Consider the following 19,353-nt stretch of genomic DNA (forward strand, 5'->3'; position numbering starts at 1 on the left):
TACGCCACACAGTATGAGCCGAAATTCCCAATACGCCACATGGTGTGAGTCAAAATTCACATTATCCCACACAGTATGAGCCAAATATATATACAGTAGAGGTGTGTGCATGCTCCCCCCCACCCCTCACACTGACATCATGTATGCGCACATCCCCCCCATACTGACATCCCAGTCTGCACACATCCCCCCTGCCCTGCAATACTGACATTCATGACTACACACAACATTCCCCCTTACTGACATCTACAGATGGAGCCTCACTCATCTAGCCTTCTCTGCTGCACCTAGACACACCATGGTTTATTAGCATAAGCCTTTCATCTATTGTTCTCAGCTGCAATACAGTACAGAAAACAATACAGCGGGGGATTAAGGCCCTCATTCCGAGTTGATTGCTTTAGCAGCCATGCAAACGCTAAGCTGCCGCCCTCTGGGAGTGTATCTTAGCTTAGCAGAATTGCGAACGAAAGGATCGCAGCGCTGCTACAAAAAAAAATTGTGCAGTTTCAGAGTAGCTCGAGACCTACTCCTAGCTTGCGATCACTTCTGTTTCGTTCCTGTTTTGACATCACAAACATGCCCTGCGTTCGGTCAGCCACTCCCCCGTTACCCCAGCCACTCCTGATTTTTTTCCTGGCACGCCTGCGTTTTTACACACACTCCCTGAAAACGGTCAGTTGACACCCAGAAACACCCTCTTCATGTCAATCACTCTGCGGCCATCAGTGCGACTGAAAAGCTTCGCTAGACCCTGTGTGAAACTGCATCGGCTTTTGTGAAAGTGCGACGCGCATGCGCACTGCGCCGCATGCGCAGAAGTGCCGCTTTTTCACCTAATAGCTGCGCTGCGAACGAAAGCAGCTAGCAAACAACTCGGAATGACCCCCTAAGTCATTACAGCAGGGGATTAAGTCTGACTGCCCTGGCTCAATTACTCCTATTAAAGGGATAGAGCTGTATGTATACTCTGCACATTGCTCTCCTCAAATACTGACATCCATGAACGCAGGGGTGTAATGGTGACGGGCTGGCCTTTCTGACTCCATTCTGTGTCTCTCGCAGCCAGCGACACAGATCACAAAGAAAAATACCCAGAGTTGGGGATCAGGCGCATACAGGTGTTGTTTTTCTAATGCCTCTGCTACACAATAGGGGTTAGTCACACCCAATAAATATAAATCCAAGAACAACACAAAATTGCAGTGCTAACAAGAATCTTTGATACTATAAGTAAGAAGGATTGAATGAAAAAAATGTATACATGTAATTAAATTATCACATGAATAAAAACAACAATAAAATCAATAAAAAAGGGTCACAATAATAACAGTTGCCTGTAAAGTGTGGTCTGTTCCTATTTTAGATATACTGGATTGCAGATGGGTAAAGGGAGTAGTAAAGGACTGACAGCACAGTCCTGATGGTATAACTTTACCACAGTGGTACCGCTGGAGGTGTAGTCCCTTGTAAGTGTCCCTTGGATGTAATCAGAGACCATTCAGGGTTCGGGGGTCCTCACTAGGTCGCGGTGTTCTCCTTTTGTGGAGAAGATTGGTAGTACTCCAGATGTAGTTAGTCACCTCAATTTTTCTGCCACAATTAAAAGTCCAGTCTTGGTCCGGGCACACAAAAGCAGCGAGCAGTCTGGTAAAGAGTGACCCAGAAAGCCACTGACGCATTTCGCTGCAAGCACTGCAGCTTTATCTAAGGTGATTTGGGCAAGTTAGCTGTCAGGGTATTTATACCCTTAATGATTAACAATTAGTCTACAGCTGTTCATTCAATTCTTCATTTATACTAAAATACCACAAACAACAGATCTCCCCTGTCAGCCAGCCACCGCTGTCACTCAGAGGCGGAGAGGAGGAGCCAGGGTCGGGTAGAGATGAGTGAGGAAGCCCCCATTGCTCCTCCTCCTGACCACTGGCTACTGGCTAGTTTGCATCCAGAAGGTACTGAGCATTTTCGGCACGGCTCACAGAGCGGCGCACCCCCCCCCCCCCAGCTCGCTCCACTCTCGTTACGCCTCTGAGTGCGGCAGCGCTCAGCATACCCCTGGCGACAGCCGGCGCAGCAGAGGGTGGAGCCACACATCCAGGAATGAGCAGCAAGCTGGGCTTGGCGTTTACCACTGTGCAGGCGTGGCGTGTGAGGGGTGCCGGACATTAGGGGGTGTCTGTGCACACCAGACACCTCCCGTGCGCACGCCTATGATTGCAAGCAGCAGGGACCAGGCACAGGGACAACCTCTCGCCAGCACCCCCTCCCCACCTCCCCACACATACTACACTGCCCTATACAACAATTTACAGTGGCGGCTCCAGAGCTGGGACTCACTAGCAGTTGGTGCAGCTCCCCTATTTGAATTTTGAATTGTGCTGCAGCCCCCCTCTGGATCAGCCCCTGCTACACTACACTACCCCTAACCCTGCACCACCTACCTGCATGTGCTACATTACGCTACACTACCGCTCACCACGCATCCCCTCCTTGCACACACTGCACTGCACTACACTACACTACCCCTAGCCCTGCACCACCTACCTGCATGTGCTACATTACGCTACACTACCGCTCACCACGCATCCCCTCCCTGCACACACTGCACTATACTACACTACCCCTAACCCTGCACCACCTACCTGCATGTGCTACATTATGCTACACTACCGCTCACCACGCATCCCCTCCTTGCACACACTGCACTACACTACACTGCCCCTAACCCTGCACCACCTACATGCATGTGCTACATTACGCTACACTACCGCTCACCACGCATCCCCTCCCTGCACACACTGCACTACACTAAAATACCCCTAACCCTGCACCACCTACATGCATGTGCTACATTACGCTACACTACCGCTCACCACGCATCCCCTCCTTGCACACACTGCACTACACTACACTACCCCTAACTAGTGATGAGCACCGGAAATTTTTCGGGTTTTGTGTTTTGGTTTTGGGTTCGGTTCCGCGGCCGTGTTTTGGGTTCGAACGCGTTTTGGCAAAACCTCACCGAATTTTTTTTGTCGGATTCGGGTGTTTTTTTCAAAAATCCCTAAAAAACAGCTAAAATCATAGAATTTGGGGGTCATTTTGATCCCAAAGTATTATAAGCCGCTCATAACTTTATTGTGATTACATAAACCTTTTCTTTAAGCTAGCTTATCACTAAATAAAACCACACCACACACTGAAATAAAGACACGGACACAGTAGCTGGAGTTAAAGGTCAGACGATGTTTATTAATCGCTGACCAACTCTTTAAACTAATAATTGAGGCCGAATTAGAATTGAATTGAATATATATTTAACTTTAGTTTGGAGGATGGCAAACAGAAAACCGCTGCCAAACACCAGCACCCGTCACCTAGATGAAAACCACCAAACCAAGGAGGGGAGTACACATACCCTGCCTCCTTCCCGCATAACCCGCATTGTGCTGGCCTTACCCCTCTTTCTCTGGCAAACGTTCGGTTCCCGCAGGGGAACGTCTAAATGTCCAACCGCAAGAAAAGGACACACCTGCCGTCCTTCTAAAGAGGGAGCCCCACAATGACCACTTATGCCTGTGTGACAGCTGGTTGGCAGCGATTTCCCGCCAATCTGGCTTTCAATAGCCCACAGCAAGAACAAAAACGAAGACGCATTCTGGGAGGGCGGGCGGGCATAAACTGAAATGGCAAGAGGAAGTCTAGCAAAATGGCCACCCCCTATATACTAACCTAAGACCCTCCTCTTCATCTTGATGCACAACCCTCTAATCCAATAGGAAAAAACCAACCGGGAAAACTGATCTGCCTAGCAACTGCTTAGTCATTTAACAACCAATCACAAAAAGTTGATCGCTTATATGGCCTCAGGCTTATGCAGCCTTCAGCTTATTTTAACCTCAATAACCATAATTTCCACTCATTTTCAGTCTATTCTGAACACCTCACACCTCACAATATTATTTTTAGTCCTAAAATTTGCACCGAGGTCGCTGGATGGCTAAGCTAAGCGACCCAAGTGGCCGACACAAACACCTGGCCCATCTAGGAGTGGCACTGCAGTGTCACGCAGGATGGCCCTTCCAAAAAACACTCCCCAAACAGCACATGACGCAAAGAAAAAAAGAGGCGCAATGAGGTAGCTGTGTGAGTAAGCTAAGCGACCCTAGTGGAAGACACAAACACCTGGCCCATCTAGGAGTGGCACTGCAGTGTCACGCAGGATGGCCCTTCCAAAAAACACTCCCCAAACAGCACATGACGCAAAGAAAAAAAGAGGCGCAATGAGGTAGCTGTGTGAGTAAGCTAAGCGACCCTAGTGGCCGACACAAACACCTGGCCCATCTAGGAGTGGCACTGCAGTGTCACGCAGGATGGCCCTTCCAAAAAACACTCCCCAAACAGCACATGACGCAAAGAAAAAAAGAGGCGCAATGAGGTAGCTGTGTGAGTAAGCTAAGCGACCCTAGTGGCCGACACAAACACCTGGCCCATCTAGGAGTGGCACTGCAGTGTCACGCAGGATGGCCCATCCAAAAAACACCCCCCAAACAGCACATGACGCAAAGAAAAATTAAAGAAAAAAGAGGTGCAAGATGGAATTGTCCTTGGGCCCTCCCACCCACCCTTATGTTGTATAAACAGGACATGCACACTTTAACCAACCCATCATTTCAGTGACAGGGTCTGCCACACGACTGTGACTGAAATGACGGGTTGGTTTGGACCCCCACCAAAAAAGAAGCAATTAATCTCTCCTTGCACAAACTGGCTCTACAGAGGCAAGATGTCCACCTCATCATCATCCTCCAATATATCACCGTGTACATCCCCCTCCTCACAGATTATCAATTCGTCCCCACTGGAATCCACCATCTCAGCTCCCTGTGTACTTTGTGGAGGCAATTGCTGCTGGTGAATGTCTCCATGGAGGAATTGATTATAATTCATTTTAATGAACATCATCTTCTCCACATTTTCTGGATGTAACCTCGTACGCCGATTGCTGACAAGGTGAGCGGCGGCACTAAACACTCTTTCGGAGTACACACTTGTGGGAGGGCAACTTAGGTAGAATAAAGCCAGTTTGTGCAAGGGCCTCCAAATTGCCTCTTTTTCCTGCCAGTATAAGTACGGACTGTCTGACGTGCCTACTTGGATGCGGTCACTCATATAATCCTCCACCATTCTTTCAATGGGGAGAGAATCATATGCAGTGACAGTAGACGACATGTCCGTAATCGTTGGCAGGTCCTTCAGTCCGGACCAGATGTCAGCATCAGCAGTCGCTCCAGACTGCCCTGCATCACCGCCAGCGGGTGGGCTCGGAATTCTAAGCCTTTTCCTCGCACCCCCAGTTGCGGGAGAATGTGAAGGAGGAGATGTTGACAGGTCGCGTTCCGCTTGACTTGACAATTTTGTCACCAGCAGTTCTTTGAACCCCAGCAGACTTGTGTCTGCCGGAAAGAGAGATCCAAGGTAGGTTTTAAATCTAGGATCGAGCACGGTGGCCAAAATGTAGTGCTCTGATTTCAACAGATTGACCACCCGTGAATCCTTGTTAAGCGAATTAAGGGCTCCATCCACAAGTCCCACATGCCTAGCGGAATCGCTCTGTGTTAGCTCCTCCTTCAATGTCTCCAGCTTCTTCTGCAAAAGCCTGATGAGGGGAATGACCTGACTCAGGCTGGCAGTGTCTGAACTGACTTCACGTGTGGCAAGTTCAAAAGGTTGCAGAACCTTGCACAACGTTGAAATCATTCTCCACTGCGCTTGAGACAGGTGCATTCCACCTCCTATATCGTGCTCAGTTGTATAGGCTTGAATGGCCTTTTGCTGCTCCTCCAACCTCTGAAGCATATAGAGGGTTGAATTCCACCTCGTTACCACTTCTTGCTTCAGATGATGGCAGGGCAGGTTCAGGTGTTTTTGGTGGTGCTCCAGTCTTCTGTACGTGGTGCCTGTACGCCGAAAGTGTCCTGCAATTCTTCTGGCCACCGACAGCATCTCTTGCACGCCCCTCTCGTTTTTTAAATAATTCTGCACCACCAAATTCAAGGTATGTGCAAAACATGGGACGTGCTGGAATTTGCCCATATTTAATGCACATACAATATTGCTGGCATTGGCCCTCATTCCGAGTTGGTCGCTAAGAGTCATCGCAACGCAAATGTACGAAATGTAAGTTTCTGCGCATGCGCAAATGCGTGATTACGCATGCGCGAGTACATACGTACGACAACTGTGCAAAATTACTCAGAAAAAAAAAGCCGTAACTGGCAAACGAAAACGAGGAGTGGCGTGGGCGTGGCGGAGGCGAGACTTCGCAATGCTCCGACATGGGCGTGAAAGTGGGCGTACAGTGTGGGAGTATGCAACTTGCAATGGGCGTGTTTTTCGCAAATAAACATTGTCGCTGTTAAAACTAACATAGGAAACCGTAGCAACATTCACGCAGCAGCAGAGTAGGTCTGCAGTTACTCTACATTAGCGAAGTACTGGTACAAGTGTGTATGCAGTAATTAGCAGTTAATTGGAGAGCACATTCATCTGATGTCCAATTACTTGTTAATTAATGAGCAGATGAAAGTTACCAACCAGCAATTGTCTGAACACACATTACATGTTTATTCTACTCACATATTAATCTCACACACTGTCAAATAAGGTTGTTATTTTGGTTCACGTAGGTGTGTAAGCATTTTGTTTAAATGCTTTAATGTGTGTTAGACTACTAAATACAAACAAGTGAAATTATTATTTAAAGGTAGTGAAATCTGCTACATTGTTAAAAATTTCCCAACACCCACATAATGCAGCATACACTATTATTTAGTCTTAAAAGTCACAATAATATCTGATTATAATATCTGTCAATGTTTTAAATGATGTCCTGTTGACCATAGATATTTTATTAATTTGTCGTGTCTGTTTACTTAATATGGACATTAAAGTGTGGTGCAAAGCATACCTGTTTTTTTTTTTTTTTAATTTAAGGAGAAATTGCAGATTGGTCTACAAGTGTCTATATGTTGACCTAATCTTTCTGGAACTAAGATTTACCTAATGCATTACCTTGAAGAAACTGCACAAATTTTTTTTTTTTAAATTTTATTTCTGTAATAATATTACACAACATTTAAACAACATGGCTCCACGTGAGTCTCACAGGCAGAGATGGACCAAGCAGCAAGCAGATGGCACTGACAATAATTATATAGCAGAACTCAGTACTCTGCAAATTTCTGCTTCTGTCAAAAGTATATTTTCAAAGCATAAATTAAACATATAACACACCCTGCCACACACAAATTTTAGACCAAATGAGAAAGAATTAGGATCCACCACACAAACACAACAATACACAGCACACTAGTAAGAGGAAGATGGCTCTGGTGTTTCTTATTAAAAACTCACAGGCTACAATTCCTCCAAACAGAAAAAAGACATTTCACTAAGAGGGAGTTATCCATTCTGGCCACACAAGCCAACTCCAAAATAACATAGAGGCAACCACAAAAACATGGGTGCTGCCCATCTGGAGAGACATCACTTTCTTCTTTTTCTCCCCGCCTGAGGCTGATCTTCTTTGCTTGGTCTGCGGAGTGACCTTCGTTGGGCCTGCCCAGTGGCCTGTTCTTCCTGGGCAGGGGCAGGGGAGGGAGCCGATGTGGTTGGCTCTCTGCCACTGTGGGCAAGGGAGACAGCGATGGCCTGGAGCCCTTGCAAGATGTTATTTGCAAGGCTTTGGTTTGAGGAGGCAAGTTGTTCTTGGCCCTGCCTGATCTCTGCCAGACTTTGGCAGAGTTGAGCAACACCTTGCTCAACACAGGTTTGGAGCTCAGTGAGCCGGACAGCTATCTGGCTTACCTCCCGGATGACCCCGTCTTGAAACGTATTTAGGCTCTCACCATACCTAGCAATTTCAAGCAGGATCTCCGGGATAGCAGAGGGTTGGGTGGGGGGGCCAGTAGGAACCTGCAGAAGTGGGTTTTGTTGGCCCACACTGCCAGACCCACTAGGTCCCTCCACCTCAGCCTCAACCACATAACCGTCCTGTGACTCAACCTGATCACCACCCTGTGCTGTGTTTTGTTGCAAGCAAATAGAAGAATGTGTGTGGAAAAAGACGGAAATAAAATTAGTTTAAGATTATAAATACAGTTCAAATTACAGACAAAAAAATGTTTAAAATTACCTTCCAAGTCATGTCCCGTCAGAATCTCAGGCAGGTCCGTGTCCATATGAGACACCCCTTGGCCCTCCTCATAACTGACACAGGCCATCGCCATCTCCTCCAAGTCTGTATACTCCACAGCGACAGATGGTCCTCCACCTGTAGCCCTTGAGGCATTCCACTCCGCAGCCCTCTTTGCCTTCAGGCGGGATTTGAAGTCGGCCCACCTACATATGTATTGTGAAAGAGGGACAAAGTTGAGTATTATTATTGTTCAAAGTAAATATATAGCACACATGTTCTGCTTGTGTTTGCTAGACATAACATCACATGTAACTACATTTTTTGGACAACTTAGCACAGAAAAAGGATTGTCAAGATGCACTTACCGTCGTCTCACTTCCTGCGATGTTCTGACGACAGAGCCAACTTCATTCACAGATTTTGTGATGTCTCTCCAGATGCGTTCTTTTGAAGCAGCCCCCATGTTTTTTGGCCCTCTATGTATTTTGGCCATGGCCTGCGTGACCAAGACACGCAACTCCCTCTTAGTGAATGCAGGCTGTCTTTTTTTTCGTCTGGAGGTAGCCTGTGAGGTTTCTGCTTGTTGGTCATCACCATCTTCCTCCTCACTAGCAGCTTCTGTCTGTTGTGTTTGTGTGGCTAAAGCCAATTCTCCCTCAGTTTGGTCACTATGTGTCTGTGGCAGGGTATCCCCAGTCAATTGTTGTGGTTCAGAAGCAGACATTTGCAGAGTACTAGGTCCTGCCTCTTCAACATCCGCTGAGGCGTATTCCAACATGCGCCTTTGGCACTCTAGGCGTCTTTGCTGCAATGCCATCTGCTGCTCTGCAATGCGGTCTATCTCTGCTGCGATTTGCTCACGAGAAGCCATGTTTGTGATGACGTCTGTACGCCGAGGTGTGTGCGCTTATATACCTACGTGCGAATCGTTAATTCACACAGGTGTACACTGTTATTCTGGTTAATGATTGCACTGCTTATTTAAGGGCCTACTTTGCACGCTGTGAGTGTAGGTAGTTTGGAGTTTCACTTGAGTTTGTTGGCTTGTGCGTGAAGGTGCTAGAGGAATTTGCAGAGTGAGTAATTGTCAAGCATACCTTTGTCCTTTCGTTTGCGTTTTGAATATAGACAGTGATGCATTTTTTTGGCGTTTTTTCGTTTGTGAGTATTCTGGAAATCGTCTTGTTAATTTTTTGATGTAAAAGTGTTTTTTAAATGTTTATTTTTTTTTATTTTTTAAATACATATATATTTGGCAAGTCCATTTGTGAAAATAAACCTGGGCTTCTTTGTTTTGACTGTCATTTGTGTTCTCTTGTAGGTGCTTTGTTTTGGGTGACATAACCCTTGGATTTGTTGATTTATTTGTGTGCTAGAGAACACAAAGACTTTCTTTATTTTTGAGCAGGTAAGTGCCCTTGGCCTGTGTTTGTGCTTGTTTGTTTTAATGGTCTGTATGCTGTTTTTGACTGTCATTTGTGTTCTCTTGTAGGTGCTTTGTTTTGGGTGACATAACCCTTGGATTTGTTGATTTATTTGTGTGCTAGAGAACACAAAGACTTTCTTTATTTTTGAGCAGGTAAGTGCCCTTGGCCTGTGTTTGTGCTTGTTTGTTTTAATGGTCTGTATGCTGTTTTTGACTGTCATTTGTGTTCTCTTGTAGGTGCTTTGTTTTGGGTGACATAACCCTTGGATTTGTTGATTTATTTGTGTGCTAGAGAACACAAAGACTTTCTTTATTTTTGAGCAGGTAAGTGCCCTTGGCCTGTGTTTGTGCTTGTTTGTTTTAATGGTCTGTATGCTGTTTTTGACTGTCATTTGTGTTCTCTTGTAGGTGCTTTGTTTTGGGTGACATAACCCTTGGATTTGTTGATTTATTTGTGTGCTAGAGAACACAAAGACTTTCTTTATTTTTGAGCAGGTAAGTGCCCTTGGCCTGTGTTTGTGCTTGTTTGTTTTAATGGTCTGTATGCTGTTTTTGACTGTCATTTGTGTTCTCTTGTAGGTGCTTTGTTTTGGGTGACATAACCCTTGGATTTGTTGATTTATTTGTGTGCTAGAGAACACAAAGACTTTCTTTATTTTTGAGCAGGTAAGTGCCCTTGGCCTGTGTTTGTGCTTGTTTGTTTTAATGGTCTGTATGCTGTTTTTGACTGTCATTTGTGTTCTCTTGTAGGTGCTTTGTTTTGGGTGACATAACCCTTGGATTTGTTGATTTATTTGTGTGCTAGAGAACACAAAGACTTTCTTTATTTTTGAGCAGGTAAGTGCCCTTGGCCTGTGTTTGTGCTTGTTTGTTTTAATGGTCTGTATGCTGTTTTTGACTGTCATTTGTGTTCTCTTGTAGGTGCTTTGTTTTGGGTGACATAACCCTTGGATTTGTTGATTTATTTGTGTGCTAGAGAACACAAAGACTTTCTTTATTTTTGAGCAGGTAAGTGCCCTTGGCCTGTGTTGGTGCCTGTTTGTGTTTGTTCAAAGTGTTGTGTTTATGTTTGTTTTCCATTTGGGAAATACATTTTTTTTTGGTTACCAGGATTGATCTGCAAAGTAGTGTTTTTCTTTCCTGGACTAGCTACTAAATGGTTTTTTTTTTTAAATTTGTTTTCTTTATATTTTGTATAATTTTTTTTTTTTTTTGGTGTTTGTGATGTGTTTGATGCTCTGAAATGTTGTAAGTAATTTTTTTGGGATTTTTCAAAATGAAATATGTTTTTTTTGGACAATTATTAATATTGTTTTTTTTTTCTAATTTTTTTTTCATTTTGTTCCTGAATTGAACTCAGAAAAAATGTACGCTCCTGCAGTAAGTTGACACCACATTTTTTTTAACATTTATTGTTTGTATATTTTTGTAACTTTGTTTTTGTATTATTCAACATTTTTTTTTGTTTTTCTCAAAAAAGTGTGTTATGTCAATATTTATCGCAGCCGAAGCCCTACCTCCCCAACCCACGCCAGCACTCCCACCCCAACCGCCAGCCCCACAACCGGCTCCTCATCAACCAAGGCAACGGAGGCGTGCTAGGCCACCAATTTTCCGAACCCGTGTCCTACTTTTTGGGATGCCAGATGATGTGGTGGTGCGTAGATACAGGCTGCCACCACATCTAATCCTAGACATTCTCTCCATAATAGAGAGTGATCTGGAGTCTGAAATTAGGTATCCTACAGCAATACCACCATTGACACAATTCCTTGCTGTGTTACATTTTTTAGCTACAGCCTCATATCAGCATGTTGTGGGAGACCTGGTTGGCATGTCGCAGGGCCAGTTCAGTAAGGTCCTGCGGCGTGTCTGCCAGGCTTTCCTAAAGCGGGTGAAGCAATTCATTGATATGCCTTTGGATGTTGGTGCCCTAGATGTGGTGAAGCGGCAATTTGAGGAAGGTGGTAGTCGCTTCCCACATGTTATTGGGGTTGTGGATGGCACACATGTTGCTATTCAGCCACCAAGACATAATGAAGAAATTTATAGAAACAGGAAACTGTTTCATTCTCTGAATGTAATGGTTGTTTGTGGGCCATCCCTCCAGATCCTTTCCCTGAATGCCAAGTTTACTGGAAGTTCACATGATGCATATGTCATTAGACAATCAGGGATATGGCAGAGATTAAGATCAAGTCAACGAGCAGACATGTGGTTATTGGGTGAGTTGTTGCTAAATTTTGTTTTACAAAAAAATGTAACTTTACAAATATACTATTTCTAATTTTTGGATTTTCATCCACCAGGAGACCGTGGATATCCTTGCACCCCCTGGCTCATGACTCCTTACCGTAATCCCAGGCCAGGACCACAGATGGCATTTAACTCCGCGCTTACTGCCACTAGGCAGCTGGTGGAGCGCACAATTGGTGTCCTTAAAGGGCGGTTTCGTGTGCTCCACCGCACTGGTGGCGACATCATGTATTCGAAGGAGATGGCAAGTAAAATAGTGGTCCTGTGCGCAATACTACATAATATCGCGGTAAGGAGTAGTGTAGAGCTTCCTCAGGCAGAGGAATTGCCTGATGAGGAGCCAGGGGTTGTTCGACACTTCGGTGGGGGGAGTGTTACACGGAGGGGGAGCCAAGTCAGGGCAAGGATTGTTGCCGAATATTTCAGGTATAGTGTTTTGATATTTTCTTTTTAAAAATATTTAAAAGCACAGTATGCTTATGTTTTTTTATAAATGTTGACATTTTGTATGATATTGTAAAGTGATTGTGTAATGCTTTTGTTGTGTTGGAATGTGTAATTTTTCTTATCGTCAAAATCCGCAAACACGTTAAGCTTACAATGTTTGGTTAGAAAACAAAATACTGTAATGTTGCTAAATAGTGTCCTTATTTGTTTTATATCCTCAAATCCTGATTATGTAAACAAACACACAAACAAATGAGACTCAATGTTGCCCACTTTGTGACTGTCCAGCTGAATGATCACACAAACTGTGGTGAGTACACATATATGTATAGTAATTTAAAATAAACTGTGTGTCTCTGTGTCTGTTTGTTTTTGTTTGTTTTTTTGGTTTATGATAAATATTTGCTTCTGCTAATGCGTATTTCCGCTCGTGCGAAATAACACTCTGCTCTTCACAGCATTGCAAAGATCAATAAAGTTATTAGAAATGACAACATAGATTTTGGACCAATCACATGCTAACAGACACTATAAATATATGCCCAAATAAGGAAAACGCCATTGCCATGATGCGTGCAGCACCGTTCACCAGGCGGGAGCTCCGCGTGCTGGTTGCGGTGATGGACCGCCGCGTAGGCCGCGTTGGGCGCTTCATCCCCAATCGGGTTAAGCGCGAGGCCTACGCGGAGGTCCGCCGCCTGCTGCGGACTCGCGTCCGCAGCAGGCGGACAATCATACAACTTGAGAGGAGGTGGAGTGATCTCCGCAGGAGGACTCCCGATCTGTTGGCGGAGATCCGCCAGCAAATACGAACTATGCATACACGAAGTAAGTTACATTACATAAGATTATTAGCATAAATTGTGCTAATGGGGGTAATTCAAAGTTGATTGCAGCAGGAATTTAGTTAACAATTGGGCCAAACCATGTGCACTGCAGGGGAGGCAAATATAACATGTGCAGAAAGAGTTAGATTTGGGTGGGGTGTGTTCAATCTGCAATATAATTTGCATTGTAAAAATAAAGCAGCCAGTATTTACCCTGCACAGAATAAAATAAACCACCCAAATCTAACTCTATCTGCACATGTTATATCTGCCTCCCCTGCAGTGCACATGGTTTTGGCCAATTGCAAACTAAATTCCTGCAGTAATCCCCTTGGAATTACCCACAATTTACACTAAGTGGTAGGCTAATTTCAACCAAGAGTGTCCTTTTTTTGAAAATAGGACAGTGTGTGTGGTTAGGGCAAACAGTACTGACTGTAGCAAAGTGCCACCAAACAAGTGAATGTTTTACAGAATTAATAACCAGGAAGGTAACTGTCCCCAAAATCTAGATCAGTGCTGTCTATATAATAAGGTGCCTGGAATAGTGATCTGGTGAGGTTGCCTAGACCAGTCAATATGACTCAATGGAAGAGATTAAGAAATGAGCTTCAAAATAATACTTTGGACTCATTTATTTTGATGTGAGCAACATGAAGAGATTTTTACAATGTAATTTTTTCCCCCAAAAATTAAAATTAGTCTTTTACATGGAACAGAACAGTGAAATTTCTAAATGTTTACTATGTAATTTAACATGATAACTATATTTTTTAATAATTCACATTATAGGACGACAACAACGGCAGAGCACGCAGCCCCCTTCCCCTTCCCAGTCCCCCTCCCCTTCTCAATCCCCCTCCCCTTCCCAGTCCCCCTCCCCTTCTCAATCCCCCTCCCCTTCCCAGTCCACATCAGCTTCCCACGCCCCCTCAGCTTCCCAGTCCCCCTCAACTTCCCACTCCCCCTCAGCTTCCCAGTCCCCCTCAGCTTCCCAGTCCCCCTCAGCTTCCAACGCCCCCTCAGCTTCCCAGGCCCACTCCACTTTCCACTCCCCTTCTCACCCCACCTCTCCATCTCTTTCTGTCACCCCTTCTCCTCCTTCCCATACCCCTTCTCCTTCAACTTCAAAATCCCCTTCTCAGCCCCCCTCACCCTCTATTGGCTTAACTTTCTCTCCGCACCCCTCGCCCTCACAATCAGACCCACCCTCTGAAAATAAATCCCCAATCCAGCCTCCTTCCCCCATCCAGCCTCCTTCCCCCATCCCTCCTCCTTCCCCAATCCCTCCTCCTTCCCCCATCCACCCGCCTTCCCCCATCCAGCCGCCTTCCCCACCCAGTGAGTGGGCACAAGAAGCCCCTGATGTGTTTCCTGCAAGCCATCATGTTGCAGAGGAAAGTAAGTGTTTTAACATGTTAACAAAAAACACAAAACCTACTTACACTTACAATGACAAAACATGCAGTGTTGTACTGTTGGAATTTTTGTACCAAGGACAACTATTTGTGTGATTATTCATCGTCTACATGTTGCTTTTCCATTTTTGAGAGTGAAATTATATGTACAGTGTTTATGTAGCCAATGTTTGGTGTGTCCACTGTAGGTCGACACTCATTTGGTCGACAGGGTTGCCAGGACAACAGGCTTTATATGTGTTAGGTTTTGTGGGAAACAGTTAGACCAGAGTGGAGTTTAGTATGTTGTTGGTCTTTTACACTTGTGCCTGTGTAGTCTTCATATTTGCACTTACAAATCACATGCTTCACTTTGTTAGGCAGCCTAATGACACAATGATTTGTGGTATGAAAGTTACACTCTGAAAATTATGTTTGGATACATTCAAACCTGTTTGACCTTATTTAGTAAGGGCAGCTTTCAGGGATTGTGGGCATGCTAGGATATGTTGTCCTTCTGAAGATGTTGATATGCAGTGTGATGAGGCAGGACCAAACCCATAAAAATTTAACATTAAAAAACACAGATGTGAATGAATGCCAACATGGTGTAACATTGACGAAGATGGTAGTTATCTTTAACATGGGATGTTGCCCATAGCAACCAATAAGAATATACTTTTCAATTTTTTAACCACTTCTACAAGATAATATTAGTATTTTTCCAAGATTGCTATGGGCAACGCTCCATCTTAAATCGAACTCACATAGTAGTAAATGTACCCCATGGTCTTGTCCACTTTTTTAAAAAACAAAAAGGCTGAGCAGGCTTGTGTGTTGCTCTGCTAATGATTGTACCATAAAACAGCCATGATGTTGTAACTTTGCCATTAAGCAGGCCTGTCCAAACTGCGGACCTACAACTGTTGAGAAACTACACATCCCAGCATGCCCTGATACAGCTTTGCCATTCCCTGGCACCAAAATTGTGTCAAGGCATGCTGGTATATGTAGTTTCACACCAGCTTGAGTGATGCAGTTTGGACATGCCTGCATTAAAGTGTGCTTTGTGCCTTGCTTGTATAATAAGTAATGTGAGTAAGTTATTAATGTTTATGTTATCTCTTAATTTCAGATGTTGCCGTTGGAGATCCCACATCTGTTGCGGCCATTATTGGGAGCATGCGAAGCCATCTCCAGGCCTTGCTGGGTCTTGTTGACCGAATCCAATCGTTGTAATTTTTGTTTATAACACCCAAAAAAGAAAAAAAAAATATATATATTTTTCTTTTAAAAAATAAAAATAAATTTTTTTTATTAAAGTTAAGCGAGTGCTTATTATTTATTAATTCAATAAAGGAACAGCAGATTGACGAACAGACAATTATTACCTTAAACATTTCATACATTTAACGTAAGTTTGTTTAAATTTTAGTAAAAATATATGTTATTGTCTAAATAAACATGCAAACACCTTCATTCACATACTAAAACTCTACTTAAAAAATTAAAAAAAAAAATTATACAAAGCACATTGCACACATCTATATTTATATATAAATACTTAAAAAGTTTATGTACAATTATGGCTACAAAGTGTTCTTCTGGTATTTGTAAAAGACTGAATTGATCATGAACATTACAATTCATTACACTAATTGGATTTGTAATTGAGGCGGCCTTGTGGACTTTTAATTGGAAGGTGTTATTCCAATTAATAGTAAAAAAAAACCATTGTGGTGCGTTTGGCCGAAAAAGTGAGCACTTTTAATTATGAATGTGTAAATCTACTACAACTTAGTATTTTTACGATGAAGTATGTGTTAATGCGATGGTTTCGCATTGCTGCGATGTTTTCGCATTGCTGCGATGTCATTTGGCGTACGCCCACTTTGTGTAATACTGCGTACGAATGAGGAAAAATACGTTGGGGGCGGTTGTTCGCTAATTTACTACGTTAACGCAACTTTGCGAATAGGTTGTGCGAACGAAAAACTTAGCGACCAACTCGGAATGAGGGCCATTGTCCGATGCCACAAATCCACAGGAGAGTCCAATTGGGAGTAAGCCATTCTGCGATGATCTTCCTCAGTTGCCGTAAGAGGTTTTTAGCTGTGTGCATATTCTGGAAAGCGGTGATACAAAGCGTAGCCTGCCTAGGAAAGAGTTGGCGTTTGCGAGATGCTGCTACTGGTGCCGCCGCTGCTGTTCTTGCGGCGGGAGTCCATACATCTACCCAGTGGGCTGTCACAGTCATATAGTCCTGAGTCTGCCCTGCTCCACTTGTCCACATGTCCGTGGTTAAGTGGACATTGGGTACAACTGCATTTTTTAGGACACTGGTGAGTCTTTTTCTGAGGTCTGTGTACATTTTCGGTATCGCCTGCCTAGAGAAATGGAACCCAGATGGTATTTGGTACCGGGGACACAGTACCTCCAACAAGTCTCTAGTTGCCTCTGCAGTAATGATGGATACCGGAACCACGTTTCTCACCGCCCAGGATGCCAAGGCCTCAGTTATCCGCTTTGCAGCAGGATGACTGCTGTGATATTTCATCTTCCTCGCAAAGGACTGTTGGACAGTCAATTGCTTGGTGGAAGTAGTAAAAGTGGTCTTACGAGTACGACTTCCCCTCTGGGATGACCATCGACTCCCAGCAGCAACAACAGCAGCGCCAGCAGCAGTAGGCGTTACACGCAAGGATGCATCGGAGGAATCCCAGGCAGGAGAGGACTCGTCAGACTTGCCAGTGACATGGCCTGCAGGACTATTGGCATTCCTGGGGAAGGAGGAAATTGACACTGAGGGAGTTGGTGGGGTGGTTTATGTGAGCTTGGTTACAAGAGGAAGGGATTTACTGGTCAGTGGACTGCTTCCGCCCAAAGTTTTTGAACTTGTCACTGACTTATGATGAATGCGCTGCAGGTGACGTATAAGGGAGGATGTTCCGAGGAGGTTAACGTCCTTACCCCTACTTATTACAGCTTGACAAAGGCAACACACGGCTTGACAAATGTTGTCCGCATTTCTGTTGAAATACTTCCACACCGAAGAGCTGATTTTTTTGGTATTTTCACCAGGCATGTCAATGGCCCTATTCCTCCCACGGACAACAGGTGTCTCCCCGGGTGCCTGACTTAAACAAACCACCTCACCATCAGAATCCTCCTGGTCAATTTCCTCCCCAGCGCCAGCAACACCCATATCCTCCTCATCCTGGTGTACTTCAACACTGACATCTCCAATCTGACTATCAGGAACTGGACTGCGGGTGCTCCTTCCAGCACTTGCAGGGGGTGTGCAAATGGTGGAAGGCGCATGCTCTTCACGTCAAGTGTTGGGAAGGTCAGGCATCGCAAACGACACAATTGGACTCTCCTTGTGGATTTGTGATTTCGAAGAACGCACAGTTCTTTGCTGTGCTTTTGCCAGCTTGAGTCTTTTCATTTTTCTAGCGAGAGGCTGAGTGCTTCCATCCTCATGTGAAGCTGAACCACTAGCCATGAACATAGGCCAGGGCCTCAGCCGTTCCTTGCCACTCCGTGTGGTAAATGGCATATTGGCAAGTTTACGCTTCTCCTCCGACAATTTTATTTTAGATTTTTGAGTCCTTTTTTTACTGATATTTGGTGTTTTGGATTTTACATGCTCTGTACTATGACATTGGGCATCGGCCTTGGCAGACGACGTTGCTGGCATTTCATCGTCTCGGCCATGACTAGTGGCAGCAGCTTCAGCACGAGGTGGAAGTCGATCTTGATCTTTCCCTATTTTTGGAACCTCAACATTTTTGTTCTCCATATTTTAATAGGCACAACTAAAAGGCACCTCAGGTAAACAATGGAGATGGATGGATACTAGTATACTTATGGATTGACGAGCGACTGCCGACACAGAGGTAGCTACAGCCGTGGACTACCGTACTGCGTCTGCTGCTAATATAGACTGGATGATAATGATATAAAAAATATATATATATATCACTACTGCAGCCGGACAGGTATATATTATATAATGACGGACCTGCTGGACACTGTCAGCTCAGCACTGCAGACTCCTAAAGTAAGCTACTAGTAGTATCCAGAAGATAGAAAAAAAAAAAAACACCACAGGTAGGTGGTATACAATTATGGATGGACGAGCGACTGCCGACACAGAGGTAGCTACAGCCGTGGACTACCGTACTGCGTCTGCTGCTAATATAGACTGGATGATAATGATATAAAAAATATATATATATATCACTACTGCAGCCGGACAGGTATATATTATATAATGACGGACCTGCTGGACACTGTCAGCTCAGCACTGCAGACTCCTAAAGTAAGCTACTAGTAGTATCAAGAAGATAGAAAAAAAAAACACCACAGGTAGGTGGTATACAATTATGGATGGACTAGCGACTGCCGACACAGAGGTAGCTACAGCCGTGGACTACCGTACTGCGTCTGCTGCTAATATAGACTGGATGATAATGATATAAAAAATATATATATATATCACTACTGCAGCCGGACAGGTATATATTATATAATGACGGACCTGCTGGACACTGTCAGCTCAGCACTGCAGACTCCTAAAGTAAGCTACTAGTAGTATCAAGAAGATAGAAAAAAAAAAACACCACAGGTAGGTGGTATACAATTATGGATGGACTAGCGACTGCCGACACAGAGGTAGCTACAGCCGTGGACTACCGTACTGCATCTGCTGCTAATATAGACTGGATGATAATGAGATATAAAATATATATATATATCACTACTGCAGCCGGACAGGTATATATTATATAATGA

The 19,353-nt window shown here is 44.3% G+C and overlaps 1 protein-coding gene across 1 annotated transcript; it reads left to right on the top strand.

Moving 5' to 3' along the window:
* Nucleotides 1-11,380: 11,380 nt before the first annotated feature.
* LOC134956642 (putative nuclease HARBI1) lies at nucleotides 11,381-12,643 on the top strand. Its single transcript, XM_063938684.1, has 3 exons — nucleotides 11,381-11,854; nucleotides 11,939-12,311; nucleotides 12,621-12,643. Exons 1-3 carry the CDS (start codon nucleotides 11,464-11,466, stop codon nucleotides 12,622-12,624), a joined length of 768 nt encoding a protein of 255 aa, XP_063794754.1. The 5' UTR covers nucleotides 11,381-11,463; the 3' UTR covers nucleotides 12,625-12,643.
* The last annotated feature ends 6,710 nt before the right edge of the window (nucleotides 12,644-19,353 follow it).

This window comes from Pseudophryne corroboree, chromosome 9, assembly GCF_028390025.1.
Source record: "Pseudophryne corroboree isolate aPseCor3 chromosome 9, aPseCor3.hap2, whole genome shotgun sequence".
NCBI classification, from domain to species: domain Eukaryota; kingdom Metazoa; phylum Chordata; class Amphibia; order Anura; family Myobatrachidae; genus Pseudophryne; species Pseudophryne corroboree.

What these genes read in the sequence shown, in the direction of transcription:
- LOC134956642 (XM_063938684.1), top strand. Translation starts at nt 11,464, where the DNA reads ATGTCGCAGGGCCAGTTCAGTAAGGTCCTGCGGCGTGTCTGCCAGGCT. An exon ending in AGCAGACATGTGGTTATTGG is followed by an intron (nt 11,855 to 11,938) that starts GTGAGTTGTTGC and finishes TTCATCCACCAG; the next exon opens with GAGACCGTGGATATCCTTGC.